Genomic DNA, 17,090 nt, shown 5'->3' with positions numbered 1-17,090 from the left:
TATGTTGAACATTTTTTTTTTAATTTTAAAGCCTAATAAATCAGAAAGTTTGATTTCTTTTGAACACGTACCTAGTTGCCTAAAGAGTACTATAACAAGAATAATAAATAAGAAAATTCGGTGTGCTTTAATGTGGAGATATGGGGCGTCAAAGTTGCTCCAAAGCACATTTTTTATGATTTTCAGCAAGCCATAACTTGGCAAATATTAAACTGTGAACTTTCTATTTTAGTATTTAAAGGCGTCTGGCACTGAAGAACAATCCTTGAAAATTTCATGCATCTTGCATGAATAGTTTAAAAGTAATGACTTATGGAAGTTAGGTCCGTTTTCTGTAGCACGCGTTTCAACAGTGAAATTGGGGCCACGCCCCTATTTTAAGCCCCTATATCTCAGAAACTAAAAAAGGTACAAGCCTAAGATTTTGTACACTATTTATTGGGCACACTGACAATATTTCCAGAAAGTATGAAGCAAATCTGAGATGGTCAATGGCAAACATTTATCTAAATCTGGTGATTTGGGGCAGAATTACCCTATCGTATGGTTGTCAAGATATGATGTCACACATCGGAGACGTAAAACTTCCGTGCTAGCGAGCGACTGAGAATTTGTAAACAAACATGGCCACTAGGTTTGCTTTGTTAAATACGGAACATTTTGAAAGAGAAAGGCACACTGAACACCCAAAAGGAATGTGTATGAATAATAATAGCTTTTTTTGTGGTATATCAGATATATATTCCATTCAGCTAGCATGATATTGAACTTGCCTTCAACTCGTTCAGTATCATGCTAGCTAAATGGAATATATCTGATATACCACTCAACGCCAGCCAATATTATTTAATTACTATACATACGGGCCACTTTTTCCATGGAATAAAAACATGTATTCTATTCCCTTTGTGGGTGGTAAAAGAGAGCAACTGGACTTGCTTGAAGATTCTTGAAGGCGTTTCACCTCTCATCTGAATGTTTCTTCAGTTCTGTCTGACTGGAAGGGAGCATCAGGTATTTATCCTCTCATGGATGAAAAGCTCATCTAAAGTGTGACACCTTAGATGAGCTTTTCATCCATGAGAGGATAAATACCTGATGCTCCCTTCCAGTCAGACAGAACTGAAGAAGCCTTTCGGATGAGAGGTGAAACGCCTTCAAGAATCTTCAAGCAAGTCCAGTTGCTCTCTTTTACCACCCACAGTTTACTATGACCTGGATGACTGAGAATCTTCACAGACATTCTATTCCCTTCTAGCAGGTTTAGTGATGGCATGCAATATTGTCATCACATCGCTTATCCTCCATGTATTATGCCACTCTCCTCAATGGAGAATGAGCATGCAATATTGTTATAATATTGCATGTTGTCATGACAACACAACGTCACTCATCGGAGCTGATGCAAAGAGCCAATGATGAAACTTTTCTGCTGCACATGTGCACAATCATTTCTTTGTCGGCCGGGAAAGAGAGGCGATCCAGTGCTAGTAGAGCCTCCTATTTTCCGTTTCAAAAAACATTAAATTCCGTTTCAATTCCGTTTCAGACAATTTGTTTCAGTTATATGCTCAAATGACAACTAAATTGGCATTTTTAGATTTTCAACATATTAATTCTGATTCTGAATTCTTAAGTACATGTAATAAATGCATGAAATTTTATGTTTCAGGTAACTGGTGTTGGGAGGCATCTGCATGTTTGTTGTCCTTGTGCATCTACCCCTGTAATCCTGCTTTACTGGCCTGCTGTAGTACAACTTCATATAAAGCTTTAAACTTTCTGTACACAGTAATATCTTAATGCACCTTAGAATCAACACTAAATTTCACTTCACTGAAAATGTGTTTCTTTCATTTATTTAAGACTGTAGTTACCATAATTAGTGCTGTTAACTTGATTGTTGACTGGCTCCTGCTATTTTCTTTAAAACTTTATATTGTATATTAATACTTTTATGGTTATCCTTACTCTTTATACATGTACATTTAAATAAAACAATCTCAGTTATCATTTTATCCATGTTTTCAAACTTTTATTCGTTGTTATGCTTACAATGTTTTCAGTGCAACGACAGGTCTAACAAAGTGTGTGACAGCGTCCATTTAATATATACTTTAAATGATTCAAATTATTTAACAGTTAACTCCATTATTAGTTTAATTTACATTTTGCCTGTAAATTATTCATTTAATAATGCACAAGTCTTCAAACTCTTTATATAGAAAATCATTCTTCAGAACATAACTTCTTATTTAAGAACATAAACCATTAAATCATGAAAATAATCAGTTGCTATTATATAATGTTAAACTGAAAAGCCTTGGTGCAAACTACGAATGGAAATCTGACTGTTCAAAATCTGCCTTCAAGATCACCATTATAATACAGCATTAGGGGTTCCTTTGTGCTTGAAAATATTCCGTGGCCACGCGTTAATAATGCGTGGGAATGAGATCCTATTCCGTGGCCACGACTTGTTTAATGCGTGGGAACGAGATGATTATTAGGTGGCTACGAATTAATAACACGTGGCCACGAGAAGTGTTAGTCATTTCATCACTGAGACTGTTGACTTTCTGGCATCAGTAGCTTCAGCCGCAAATATGGACAAGTTTGATCTGATTTCGGTTTTTTAATTGTTTTTATTTTTTGGGGCTTTTTTCACCTTTATTGGATGGGACAGTGTAGAGACAGGAAATGAGCGGGAGAGAGAGATGGGGAGGGATCGGGAAATGACCTCGGGTCGGAATCGAACCCGGGTCCCCGGATTTATGGTATGGTATCCACCTGAGCCACGACGCCCCCGATTTCGTTTTATTTTAACCTAGGAATGAATTATAATGATATCCTTAAATCATTTGCAGTTAGACATGGAGTAATTCTGAGCAAGCGACACTTAATTCGGCTGCTCAAAAAGCACGGGCTCAAACGTAGACAATATGCTGACCTTGGGGAAGTTATAGATTTCATCATACAGGATAAACCCTGTATTTACTGCACAATTGACGGCCGCTCAAAAACCGGACATCATCCCATCAGGCTGGAACTTGAATCATCTCGTGGCCACGCGTTATTAATTCGTGGCCACCCAATAATCATCTCGCTCCCACACATTAAGCAAGTCATGGCCACGGAATAGGATCTCGTTCCCACGCATTAAACAAGTAATGGCCACGGAATAGGATCTCGTTCCCACGCATTATCAACCTGTGGCCAGGGAATTTTTTTTTTCACCCATGTCACCAGAGGGGCTCCGTAGATTCCGTTTCTGAGCACTAATTCCGTTTCTGACCCCAATTTCCGTCCGTTTTCCGCGATCGCAGAAAATCGGAGGCCCTAGGTTTAAGCACTAAATAAATAAACTGAAACTAAAAAGGTGTGTTGAACACCCGAAAGGCTACCAAAACTTCACCACAAATCCTTCATGCATATTTACAAGAGAAAAACATACTAACGGACATCGAAAAACTGGAAAAGAGACACGTCAGAGATGTAAAACTTCTGCTGTAGCTTGTGACTGAGACAGTTTGTACACAAACAAACATGGCCACGAGGTTTGCTTCATTAAAAGCGGAAGATTTAAAGAGAAAAATGCACTGAACTCCCGAAAGGCTACCAAAACTTCACTGGATATTCTTCACGCATAATTACAAGAAGGGGGAAAAAACAAAAAACAAAAACATACCAACAGACATCGAAAAACCGGAAAAGAGAGCAATAGCGGAAATATTGTCAAAGGTCTACTTGGAGGTGAGGAAACGTGATGGAGACTTTTACAAGAGGACTTCACTCAGCAAAGCCCTTTTGTTTTGAACAACTGCAATGTAACAAAGAACTACTACCAAAAGTACCTTTGAACTTGAACTGTCAACCTGGATATAGCTTGGATACAAGCTGGGTTGTTGTTCACTTTATATCCACTGCACATTGGACTGAATGTAATTAAACGTTCTGTCAATCAGAATCAGCATTCAATATTGGAAAGTTACCCCCCTGTTCTTTACTTTTTGTAAAACCTATAATTGTTCCATTGAATGTATAATAATAATAATAATAATAATAATAATAATGGCTTTTTTTCATGGTATATCATATATTCTGTTCAGCAAGCACGATATTGAACTCATCTTTGACCCGTTCAATATCATGCTAGCTGAACGGAATATATCTGATATACCACTCAACACCAGCCAATATTATTTAAATATTACACGTGGATGATATTGTTATTGTGGTAACTATATCCATCCATCCATCATCTGTAGCTGCTTATCCATTATCTGGGCGGCATGGTGGTGTAAGTGGTTAGCACGGTCGCCTCACAGCAAGAATGTTCTGGGTTCAAACCCAGCGGCCAATGAGGGCCTTTCTGTGTGGAGTTTGCATGTTCTCCCAGTGTCTGCGTGGGTTTCCTCCGGGTGCTCCGGTTTCCCCCCACAGTCCAAAGACATGCGGTTAGGTTAATATGGGACAGCTGAGGTGCCCTTGAGCGAGGCATCTAACTCCCAACTGCTCCCCGGGTGCTGTTAATATGGCTGCCCACTGCTCTGGGTATATATATATATGTGTGTGTGTGTGTTCACTGCTTCAGATGGGTTAAATGTAGAGAGGAATTTCACAAGCTTTCTTATCCTGTACAGGGTCACAGGCGAGCTGGAGCCTATTCCAGCTGACTGTCGGTGAGAGGCGGGGTACACCCTGGACCAGTCGCCAGATTATCGCAGGGCTGAGACAACCATTCACGGTCAATTTAGAGCCACCAGTTAGCCTAACCTGCATGTCTTCGGACTGTCGGGGAAACCGGAGCACCCGGAGGAAACCCATGGAGAGAACATGCAAACTCCACACAGAAAGGCCCTTGCTGGCCACTGGGCTCGAACCCAGCACCTTCTTGCTGTGAGGCGACAGTGCTAACCACTACGCCACCGTGCCACCCGGTAACTACGATATAATCCTGTTAAACAACATTTTGTCTAATTTAGAAAGAAGTTTGGACAGATTTAAAGTCAGTATTGCCTACAACTGTCTTGAGATCAACCCTAAGTTAAAGAAGAGTTGTTTGAACTGTACTTGTTGCTATAGGATATATGATCTCATCTCATTATCTCTAGTTGCTTTATCCTGTTCTACAGGGTCGCAGGCAAGCTGGAGCCTATCCCAGCTGACTACAAGCGAAAGGCAGGGTTCACCCTGGACAAGTCGCCAGTTCATCACAGGGCTGACACATAGACACAGACAACCATTCACACCTATGGTCAATTTAGAGTCACCACTTAACCTAACCTGCATGGGGCGGGACGGTGGTGTAGTGGTTAGCGCTGTCGCCTCACAGCAAGAAGGTCCTGGGTTTGAGCCCAGCAGCCGGCGAGGGCCTTTCTGTGTGGAGTTTGCATGTTCTCCCTGTGTCCGCGTGGGTTTCCTCCGGGTGCTCCGGTTTCCCCCACAATCCAAAGACATGCAGTTAGGTTGACGTGGGGCGGCCTTGGGCTGAAGTGCCCTTGAGCAAGCTACTGCTCCCCGGGCGCTTTGGTGTGGCTGCGTGTGTTCACTGCTTCAGATGGGTTAAATGCAGAGGATGCTTGAAGTGTGCATGTGACGAATAATTAAAAGGTTTAAAAAAAAAAAAGTCTTTGGACTGTCAGGGAAACTGGAGGAAACCCACAAAGACACGGAGAGAACATGCAAACTCTGGCTCGAACCCGGACCTTCTTGCTGTGAGGCGACAGTGCTAACCACTACACCACCGTGCCACCCGGTAACTATGATATAATCCTGTTAAACATAATTTTGTCTAATTTAGAAAAAAGTAGACAGATTTAAAAAGTCAGTATCGCCTACAACTGTCCTGAGATCAGCCCCAAGTTAAAGAAGAGTTGTTTGAACTGTACTTGTTGCTATATGATCTGATATAATTCCATTATTTGTCATATTGTCTATGTTCTGCTGCTGATGCATGAGTCATGGGGCTGTTTACACGGCGTGTTTTGATACAGTCAGAGTGTTCTGTAACCGAAAATACACACCCTGATAAACTAGATATTAACTTCTGTCCTGTCCCAACTCAGACTGTGTTGAAATGTAGGTTTTGTCCTACAGTCAGTCATTCTTCAGCTCATGAGCGCGCGACACTGACACACTCATCAGTGCAGTGATCTTTAGCTCAGGCGTTAGCAAAACAAACAAACAAACAAACAAACAAAATGCATATATAAACCAAGCTTATAGAAATACTCCGGAGTAGCAGGAGTAAATCTTAACAAAAAAAAAAAGCTTATCAAGCCTAAACAAATAAAGAATAAATGATAAAACCGTAAATTGAGAGACTCCCCGCTTCTTTTTGGACTAGCATGTCATATTAGCAGAAAACTTTTCCTCAGGTACACACAGTCCCTCACAGTGCACACAAAACCCCACACCAATGTCTTCAAGGCATTCTCAAGATATGAGACTCTGAAAATATTCGCCATTTAAACTACAAGTTAATGATAAATTGAAAAAAATTTTTTAATAATAATAAAACAAACAACTTACCTACATAGCCTAACACCGTGACGTATTTAACCGACGACCAAAGCGCGAGCCTTCCGGATGTACACAGGTGTGAAAGCCACGCCCACAACCTCCTTGCTGGAGTCCAAGACGTTTCTCCTCAAACATCATCTTCAACAAACTGATTTTACAGGTTTTTATCGGTCTTAAAATGTCAATATTTAAATGAACGTGGTTTTTCTTCTCTTTCCAACCCAAGGACATTTTATTGCTTTGTTTGCTCCAAAGAATCTGAAGGTCATTAGGATAATTATTAACATACTTCATTGTCGAGGTTACAGAGCGACATCTGCTGGTCACATATAGGTATGACCAATTGCCTCACAGCAAGAAGGTCCGGGTTCGAGCCCCGTGGCCGGCGAGGGCCTTTCTGTGCGGAGTTTGCATGTTCTCCCCGTGGGTTTCCTCCGGGTGCTCCGGTTTCCCCCACAGTCCAAAGACATGCAGGTTAGGTTAACTGGTGACTCTAAATTGACCGTAGGTGTGAATGTGAGTGTGAATGGTTGTCTGTGTCTATGTGTCAGCCCTGTGATGACCTGGCGACTTGTCCAGGGTGTACCCCGCCTTTCGCCCGTAGTCAGCTGGGATAGGCTCCAGCTTGCCTGCGACCCTGTAGAACAGGATAAAGCGGCTAGAGATAATGAGATGAGATATCCATCCATCCATTATCTGTAGTCGCTTATCGTGTCCTACAAGGTCACAGGCAAGCTGGAGCCTATCCCAGGTGACTATGGGCGAGACAAGTCGCCAAGTCATCGCATGGCTAACACAGACAACCATTCACACCTACGGTCAATTTAGAGTCACCAATTAGCCTAACCTGCATGCCTTTGGACTGTGAGGGAAATCCATGCAGACACAGAAAGGCCTTCGCTGGGCTCAAACCCAGGACCTTCTTGCTGTGAGGCGACAGTGCTAACCACTGTGCCGCCCTCTCTCTATATCTCTTCTCATTATCTCTAGCTGCTTTATCCTGTTCTACAGGGTCGCAGGCAAGCTGGAGCCTATCCCAGCTGACTACGGGCGAAAGGCGGGGTACACCCTGGACAAGTCGCCAGGTCATCACAGGGCTGACACATAGACACAGACAACCATTCACACTCACACCTACGGTCAATTTAGAGTCACCAGTTAACCTAACCTGCATGTCTTTGGACTGTGGGGGAAACCGGAGGAAACCCACGCGGACATGGGGAGAACATGCAAACTCCACACAGAAAGGCCTTGCTGCCCGCGAACCCGGACCTTCTTGCTGTGAGGCGACAGTGCTAACCACTACACCATCGTGCCGCCCCCCCATATATATATATATATATATATATATGTGGTGGAGTGGTTCGAAACCAGCGGCTGATGAGGGCCTTTCTGTGTGGAGTTCACATGTTCTCCCCATGTCTGCGTGGGTTTCCTCCGGTTTCCCCCACAATCCAAAGACATGCAGGTTAGGCTAATTGGTGGCTCTAAATTGACCGTAGGTGAGAATGTGAGGGTGGCACGGTGGTGTAGTGGTTAGCACCATCGTCTCACAGCAAGAAAGTTTTGGGTTCGAACACAGCGGCCGATGAGGGCCTTTCTGTATGGAGTTTGCATGTTCTCCCTGTGTCTACGTGGATTTCCTCTGGGTGCTCTGGTTTCCCCTACAGTCCAAAGACATGCAGCTTAGGCTAATTGGTGGCTCTAAATTGACCTTAGGTGTGAATATGCTTGGAGAGGAGATGGGCACCACCAAGCAATCCAAGCCCAGAGAAAAGTCAGAATCTCTCATGCCTCCCTACGACCGCGATAGGCAACTGGGATAGGCTCCAGCTTGCCTGCAACGCTGTAGAACAGGATAAGCTGCTATGGATAGATACTGTAGATAGATGGATGGGTTGATTAGATTAGATTCAACTTTGTCATTGCACATGTCACAGGTACAAGGCAACAAAATGCAGATTGCATCTAACCAGAAGTGCATAGCACTAAATAACACAAGTGTAATATACAAATATAAATGTACAGGAATTACAGTATATGGAATGGTATAATATGATAGATATTTACAGTATGTACAGGTGTGATATAAATGTATTATAGTGCAATGGTATGATATGGTATAGATATTTGCAGTATATACAAAACGCGGTATGAATAAACAGTAGTGCAAATGGTGATAGTGCAGTGAAGTCAGTTCAGTTTGTTCTGTAGCCGCTTTATCCTGTTCTACAGGGTCACAGTCAAGCTGGAGCCTATCCCAGCTGACTATGGGTGAGAGGCGTGGTACACCCTGGACGAGTCACCAGGTCATCACAGGGCTGACACAAACAACCATTTCACACCTACAGTCAATTTAGAGTCACCAATTAACCTAACCTGCATGTCTTTGGACGGTGGAGGCTACAGCTTGCCTGCGACCCTGTAGAACAGGATAAGCGGCTACAGATGGATGGGAAACCAGAACACCCGGAGGAAACCCAGACAGACACGGGGAGAACATGCAAACTCCACACAGAAAGAAACCGGCTCGAACCCAGGACCTTCTTGCTGTGAGGCGACAGTGCTAATCACTACACCCCCGTGCCGCCCTCATATTACAGTACCAGCCAAAAGTTGGGATACACCTTCTAATTCAATAGTCTCAAATGCATTAAGAAGAAAAATTGCACTAATTAACTTTTGACAAGGGGGCGGCACGGTGGTGTAATGGTTAGTGCTGTCGCCTCACAGCAAGAAGGTCCGGGTTCGAGCCCCGTGGCCGGCGAGGGCCTTTCTGTGCGGAGTTTGCATGTTCTCCCCGTGTCCGCGTGGGTTTCCTCCGGGTGCTCCGGTTTCCCCCACAGTCCAAAGACATGCAGGTTAGGTTAACTGGTGACTCTAAATTGAGCGTAGGTGTGAATGTGAGTGTGAATGGTTGTCTGTGTCTATGTGTCAGCCCTGTGATGACCTGGCGACTTGTCCAGGGTGTACCCCGCCTTTCGCCCGTAGTCAGCTGGGATAGGCTCCAGCTTGCCTGCGACCCTGTAGAAGGATAAAGCGGCTGGAGATAATGAGATAAGATGAGAACTTTTGACAAGGCAGACATGTTAAGTGAAAAGCATTCCATGTGACTACCTTATGAAGCTGGATAAGATAATGTCAATCAAGGTAAATGCTGGCTACTTTGAAGAATCTAAAATATCAAACCTATATCTTGGGGGTTTTTTTTCACACTTTTTTGTTTACCACATAATTCCATACATGTTCCATACGTCATTTCATAGTTTTGAGGTCTTCAGTATTGTTCTACAATGTAGAAAATAGTCACAATACAGGGAAAAAAAAACCCAACTATGAATGAGTAGGGGTGTACAAACTTCTGACTGGTGCTGTATATAGCCTATTTAAAAGTTAAAGCAAGGGTAGGCAAGTTTTGTTATATTTCTTGAAATTCTTTTTACGAGTAAATTAAGTGCTCTGACATTAGAAAGAAAAAAAGTTCTTCATCTGTGGCAGACACCGGGTTGTAAAAACATTCGGTCTGGAGGAAACGACTGGATGGCCGACCTGCCAACTTGCATGCACTTTGCCTATCCCAGCTTTAAAGAAGCCTATCACAGGAACACAGAGTGATGTGAGAATACACCCAGGATGGGATGGCAGTCCGTCACAGGACTCCACGGACACACACAAACGCATAGCCAACACAGACCATAGCCAATCTGACACGTTTTTGAGAGGAAGGAAACCCTCAGAACCTGGAGAAAACCCACGTGAACACAGGGAGAACATGTTTAAAATTTTCACACAGACAGTAACCTGAGCTTATGACTGAACCAGGAATTCTGCAAGGTGGCAATGCTAAGCACTGCACTACCATGTCACCTATCTACAAAACAATACAATTTCATACCTAAAAAAAACCTGTTCTTATAAACATTTTATTACACATTTATTACACATTTTCAAAGCATGATACTTTTGATTTATTCAAAGCCAACACTATGAAATCCAAGAAATCAAATGTTTTTATTTTGCTACATTTGCCTGTCTGACAATGATGGTTTACAGTAATAAGCCAATGCAAGCAAAGGATGGAGGAAGAAAACCTGGACCTTCACGCAGCAACAAAAGGGCAGCAGAGGTTTTTTTCCTCAGTGTATCTATGTACATTATTCATAAATAGAAAATCTTCTAATGGCAATTGCGTTTGTGTATAGCTTTGTTTTTAAGCATCAATATGGCATCAAATGAAGTTCAACCAAATATTGCATGCATTGCACATGAGAATCACAATATTTCTTTACACTTGCAAAAATGTACACTCTAAATACATCACGTTTAACTATCACACATGACACAGGACAGACACCACACACACACACACACACACACGCACGCACACACGCACACACATACACACACAGACAGACATTCAGAAAGACACGTCCGGCACTTTTCCGAGGTCCTATGTGTACAAGGGATGTTCTACTGTTATGAGAAGATGATGTATGGGAAATGTGTGTTGAAAAATGGAAAAAAAAAAAAAAAAAAAACAGATGTACACCCTCCCGTCAACATTTCAGTCACAAGACCAAACATGAATGTGCAGGATAAAATATAAACATCCATATTATCTGCTCACATTTTCAAAGAAACAGCCACAATTATTCTCCCCCTAGACTAGAGTAAACTCTGATTTGGTAAATTTTAGTAAAGGACATGCACGTTTTTTGGACAGAATGTGTGTCATGTATTACACAGTAGAATATTAAAAAGACAGCGGCATCTGTCGTTTTCTGGTCATTACAGAAATACAAATATGCATCTTCTGGTTACTGCTATTATTATAGACAGATGTGGGCAATTTCACATTTTCATGACTGTGTAAAAAAAACAAATAAAATGAAACATCAATTAAAAATCCTACTCATCAGTGATTGATTGCTAACTATATAAACTAGAACACATGCACAAAAGTCCAGGTTAATATTATGAACATTATTGTCAATTAATCTATCTTTTTCTCATATGCCAAAAGCAGTTGTCAAATAAATCACTCTTCAAGAATTCTTTCTGTGCTCTTATATGTAGTCCGATGTCAGCATCGGTTTAACTAGTATGCTGTATTCAAATTTCTTTTAGAATGATTGGGTGGTTCAAAAAAAAAAAAAAAAAAAAGTGTTTTTTTTTTTTTTTTTTTACAAAATAATTGCTCTTTCTCAACACGAAAATACTTTGAAGATTTTTAAAATGTGGGACTGTAAGGTAATTAGTTGCATTGAAATGATGTATGTTTTTGAAATATTATTGCTGGCATGCTGACTTTTAAAAAAAAAAAAATAAATCTACAAATCGATGACCGCTAATGAATTCCAGGCTTTTACAATCACACAATTTTTATCACAATGTACTATGGATCCGTTAACGGTCCTGAACAGTACAAATCTGTAGCTGGATGAATTCAAACAGCCACGCTCTGTGCTGAGCCGCTGAATATGTGGAATGCAGCTGGTGGATTGTGGGTTCGATAGAGGCAGAGAGATGCACGTGAAAAAGAATGGGGAGAAACTACTGTTTGGCTATGTCGCCTTTCTTTAAAATGACCTGCCGCTGCCACGGCGCCAGCTTGGTCTCATCGTAGCCTAATGTACGCAGCCGTTCCAGCTCCATTTTCTCTTCGTTCTCTTTTGCCATCCTCAGCCGCTCTTCTTCTTTCCTGCCATGTCAAAAGAAATTACAGAGAATCGAGAAGCTTAGCACATACAAGAGGACAAAAAATAATAATAATAATAATAATAATAATAATAATAATAATTACATAGCAATAACATCACAATGCAATTACATAGTACACATACACTCTCAAACTAATATATATTATTCTATCCACATTTTCTGGATATGAGCAAGCGTGCGCGCTGATTGGCTACTCTACTACTAGGATATCAGCTCATATACCGTGAGTAGAGAAAAACAAAATGACGGAGCGTGTTGCTGAACCAACCGAGAACGAAATAAAAACTCTACTCGTAAACAAAACCCCAAAAATAAAAAAAAAAAGCCACAAAATATGGAATAAAAGTATCTTTTTTTTTTAATTTTCAAGAATTATTATTATTATAACATTTTTAACAAATTGCTCCTGTCGTTTCTCCGGTTTGTTTACATTCTTTATCTTTAAGCATTAAAATTTGTTGATTTTTTTTTTAGACTGGTTCAAAAGCTCAAAGAAAAATTTAATTTGAATATTTTACTACGCATGCATGCAATTTGTCACGTGTCTGCTAAGCGGAAATGATTTGGTCGGACGTTTTGTATCAAGTTTTTATTTGTCAAATTTGCAAAAAATTAAAAATGTTCCGTTTCTCAAAATCCAGTGAATGTGGATAAAATAAGACAATTATTCCACTCAATCTCGTCGTACGTGGCTTATAGCCAACTTGGCACTACGTGCCTCGTCGCGCCTCAGCTCGTGTACGACTCGATTTCGTGGTAAAACTGTTAAGTGTATGCATTTGGGTTTGAGATCTAAAGGTGAATATGAGACAATAAATCAGATTTTCAGATTTTATTTCCTGATATCTACAATAAGTTGTGTTAAACAACTTGGAAAAAGGCACCTCTGATGGCAGATCACCCAATTTTTTGGTAAGCAAAAGTATAGGAATATGTACTTTTAAAGTAAATAACTTTTTTTTTCGCGGTCCGGTTTCCATCAAATCCTGTGCTCTGATTGGCTGGCGAGCGGGTCTGTATTCTACGATACAGACCCCAGTTATGGACCCCGGATACGGACCTCTGGCGACTCGCTCGTTCACAACAACAACAAACATAGTAGCAATTTCTGTCAACATTTATTTTCGCATTTCTCAGGAGGATAGCATTAATTTTACAGCATGGATAGTGAGAATGACAGTCTTCACAGCGATAGCGAGTTTTACTACCCTGAGGAAGAAGAAATAAAAGAACACATTTCAGGAGAAAGCTAAAAACCTGTAACTGTTGCTAACGCCGAGCAAAAACATGGCTGAATCCTGAATGACTCAATTTTGTATAAATAGGGGACTACATAGGTGGCAAAATGTAGTTTTTTTTCCTGCCATGGAAGTGCACTTGTATACCGAGGAGGAACCAATTTGTATTACAGCCGTGAATGAGGATTCAAAATGGCGGCTCGGCTCGGTTTTCCCTTTCGGGCGCTCTCGTTTTCTATTAGAATTTGGTAAAGAAAACAATACATATATTATTTACCAGCTTAAGGTCGATTCATATGGTGAAATACCGTGACCTCGGCCTTGAATACTGACCTCGGCCCAGAGGGCCTCGCTCAGTACTTTCAAGACCTCGGTCACAGTATTTTACGATACGGACCTCCCAGCTGGTAAATAACATGTATATATTTGGTTGGACCAGTGGCCCACTGACATCACCAAACTGTTACATGATTGTTTTGGATGTTTTTCCAAGATTACACCACAGCTTCTTTCAGTTGTTGTTTGTTTTGGGGGATTTTTCTTTACTTTCATCCCTTTCCTGTGGTGGCTCTTGGTGATGTCACTGACTGTTTTGAGGTTTTTCTTCACAGCCCTCACAATGTTTCTGTCATCACCTGCTGCTGTTTTCGTTGGCTGATCTGTTTGATGTTTGGTTGTTAGTACACCAGTTATTTCTTTTTGGCCATTCACGATGCTTATACAAAGGCTCTGATCAAGTTCTCTCTTTTCAAAGCTCCAAATGGCTTCTTTTTCTCCCATAGACAGCTCTCTGGTCTTCATATTGGTTTATCCTTTATAACAACAAAATCAGTCTTCGCAGGCAAAACCCGGGGCTTAAACCAAGAGTAGACATTCAGAGCTATTAATTGTTTAATCAATTTAACAGGGCAACCCTGGGCAACAAGAAACACCTGAGAGTCACATTTTTCAATATTTTTTTGATCACGTCAAAAATGGGTGGGTTAAAACAAAAAGGCGCAGTATTCGAAGTTGTTTAAGATATCTAGATATAAATATCAGGAAATGAAAGCTGAACTTCTGATATAGTCTCATATCTCATGATTTCATGTATATACAGAGCCCTGCAAAATTACTGGCACCCCCTTATAAAGATTAGTAAAAAAAGGGTTAGAAAAAAATCCGTGTTTTGAAGAAGTCGCTTTATCTCGCACTGTAAAAGTGAGAAAAATCCAACCTTTAATTGAACATTTATTCAAAGAAAAACAAATCCCTCATCAATCAATAATCATTTTCAACAAAAAATTATCAGCGCCCCTGCATTTAATACTTGATACAACCTCTCTTTGCTAGTAAAACAGTACTGATCCTCTCTTATAACATTTTATAAGGTTGGAGACAGAGCAGGGCATCTGAGACCGTTCCTCTGTATACAATCTCTCCAGATCATTCAGGGTCCTCAGCCCTCTCTTGTACACTCCCCTCTTCAGCTCACCCAACAGGTTTTCACTGGGGGACTGAGATGGCCAGGGCAGAAGCTTGATTCTGTACTCAGTGAATCATTTTTGTGTTGATTTGGACATCGGATCATTGTCCTGCTGGAAGATCCCATGATGACCCAGTTTTAGTTTCCTGGCAGAGGCAGCCAGATTTGAATTTAAAATGTCCTGGTATTTCATGGAGTCCATGATGTCATGAACCCTAACACAAGGTTCCCAAGATGTTTGGAGAAAAAAAAAAAAACAGCCATAAACATCACAGAACCTCCATATTTTACAGTTGGGATCAGGTTCTTTTCATTACAGCCATCTTTCTTTTTACGCCAAACCCACTTTGAGTGTTTCCTGCCAAAAAGCGGCATATCTTTCTTTCACCAGACCATACAGCACAGTTCCAGTCAAAGTTGTAGTAGCATTTCTCAAACTTCAGGTGCTTATGTTTGTGGTTAACTGACAGAAAAGGCTTTTTTCTGACATATCTTCCAAATAACCTGTTGGCATGGAGGTGGCATCTGATGGTGGATTTGGAGACTTTAGTAACCCTAAGGGCGTATTCACACCTACGTTGTTTGGTCCGGACCAAACGAACCAAATTTCCCTTGGTCCGGACCTTTTGGGTTGGTCTGAATACAAACCACCGAACTCTGGTCCGGACCAAACAAGCGGACCGAGACCGAGCTGCAAGGTCGGACTCGGTCCGGACCAAAGGAACCCTGGTGCGGATCTTTTGGAGGTGTGAAAACAGACCGGACCTAATCCGACAGTTTTGCTTTTTTGTACCTCGGGAGCTTCCGTCGTTTGTCGAGCATTATGGGAAACAGAGTCTTGACACTCCACCGCAAAGTGCAAACACTGTTTCGGTTGTCAAGGGAACCTTACAACAGTCGTTCAGTCATTCAGACCAGTGGTAGGCTAGACTACAGAGTACAAAAAATGAATAGGGGGCAAACGTGGGCCGAGGAAGAAACGCGTACCCTTGTGGATATATGGGCAGATGTCCACATATCTGAGCTTTTGGAGAGAACACACAAAAATGCCGACGTGTTTGCTGTATTCAGTGAGAAAATGAAGGAGAAGGGGTTCACGCGCTCCCCAGAACAGCGCTTTGTGCGCGTGTCGTCTCTGACCAATAGCTGAACGACCTCAGGGCGCGTGGCTTTGTTGACAGATTTGGGTCCGCTTACTAAAATGTACAGTGTGAAAGCGAACCGCACCAAAATGAAAAAATAAAAAAAACATTTGGTTCGGACCAAAGCAAGTGAACTATCGAACTATCCTGGTCTGAATACACCCTAAGATTTTACTTTTTCCTGTAATTCACCATCAGTGATCCTTGGGGATTTTTTTTGTGCCTCTTTTGCCATCCTCCTCACTGTACGTGGGGGCAAAAATAAGCGTTGTTCCTCTTCCAGGCAAGTTTATAACAGTTCCAGTTGGTGTCCCTTTTTTTTTTTTTAATTATTGCACTAACAGTATAAACGGACATTTTTAGGCGAGCAGCTATTTTTTAAATAACTGTTCCCTGACTTATGAAGGTCAACAACACTTCTCCCTCATTTGGTTTGTGTGTTCTCTTATCTTATCTCATCCATGTTGGTGGATGACTAAGGGAATTTGGCCTCTGTGTCACCTCATATTTGTGCCCTAGTTAATCAGGAAGTCATGGATTACAGCTTGAAAGTTCCCACACACTCCAATCAACTCAAAAATGTACAATTTAAATGGGAAACATGCTTCAGTTACATTGTGTTCACTATAATTTCCAGGGGTGCCAATAACTGTGGCACATGTAAAGTACTAGCACATTTAATATCACTCATACATCTTGTGAATATCTTACCTTTTCTGCTCCCTGCTCATCCAGGTGGTACATAAGAGAAGATGAAGATATTAATAAATTACAGTGAACGTACTAACCTATGTGAAAAAACACTACACAGAATCTTCAAGACACTGACAGACATTCAGAAGCAGTGTAAAAACTAGTCTGTACAATGCACTGCTACATTTGTGTGAAAGTTATATCTAACAATTTCTGAAGTAAAAAGAAGTACATAAATACTTCTGTAGCAAATTATTTTTAAAAAATTAACTTTTTTCCCCTCTGTGAATGTTAATGCAGTTACTT

At 41.2% G+C, this 17,090-nt stretch overlaps 3 protein-coding genes across 6 annotated transcripts in view; 1 reads left to right on the top strand and 2 right to left on the bottom strand.

Moving 5' to 3' along the window:
* Positions 1–6,638, bottom strand: part of arhgef16 (Rho guanine nucleotide exchange factor (GEF) 16) — a 37,943-nt gene extending 31,305 nt beyond the window's left edge. The window contains exon 1 of one of the 2 annotated variants that reach the window (XM_060931535.1): positions 6,539–6,638. The gene's annotated coding sequence lies outside the window, so the exon portion shown is untranslated. Of the gene's footprint in view, positions 1–6,534 lie in introns of both variants that reach the window. The other variant, XM_060931534.1, reaches the window with a different exon arrangement.
* The window catches only part of exosc10 (exosome component 10), a 285,760-nt gene that overhangs the window by 260,449 nt on the left and 8,221 nt on the right, over positions 1–17,090 (top strand). The gene's annotated exons all lie outside the window — the stretch shown is intronic.
* espn (espin) overlaps positions 11,688–17,090 on the bottom strand; it is a 186,688-nt gene continuing 181,285 nt past the window's right edge. For 2 of the 3 annotated variants that reach the window (XM_060931530.1, XM_060931533.1), the window contains 2 exons: positions 16,803–16,814; positions 11,688–12,226 (listed from right to left, as the gene is read on the bottom strand). In XM_060931530.1, coding sequence (XP_060787513.1) covers positions 12,079–12,226; positions 16,803–16,814 — 160 coding nt within the window. In that variant the 3' untranslated portion in view covers positions 11,688–12,078. The remainder of the gene's footprint in view (positions 12,227–16,802; positions 16,815–17,090) is intronic. The other variant, XM_060931531.1, reaches the window with a different exon arrangement.

This window comes from Neoarius graeffei, chromosome 10, assembly GCF_027579695.1.
Source record: "Neoarius graeffei isolate fNeoGra1 chromosome 10, fNeoGra1.pri, whole genome shotgun sequence".
NCBI classification, from domain to species: Eukaryota; Metazoa; Chordata; class Actinopteri; order Siluriformes; family Ariidae; genus Neoarius; species Neoarius graeffei.
Note: the sequence above shows the minus strand (reverse complement) of the source record. Positions and strands in the feature narration are given on the sequence as shown.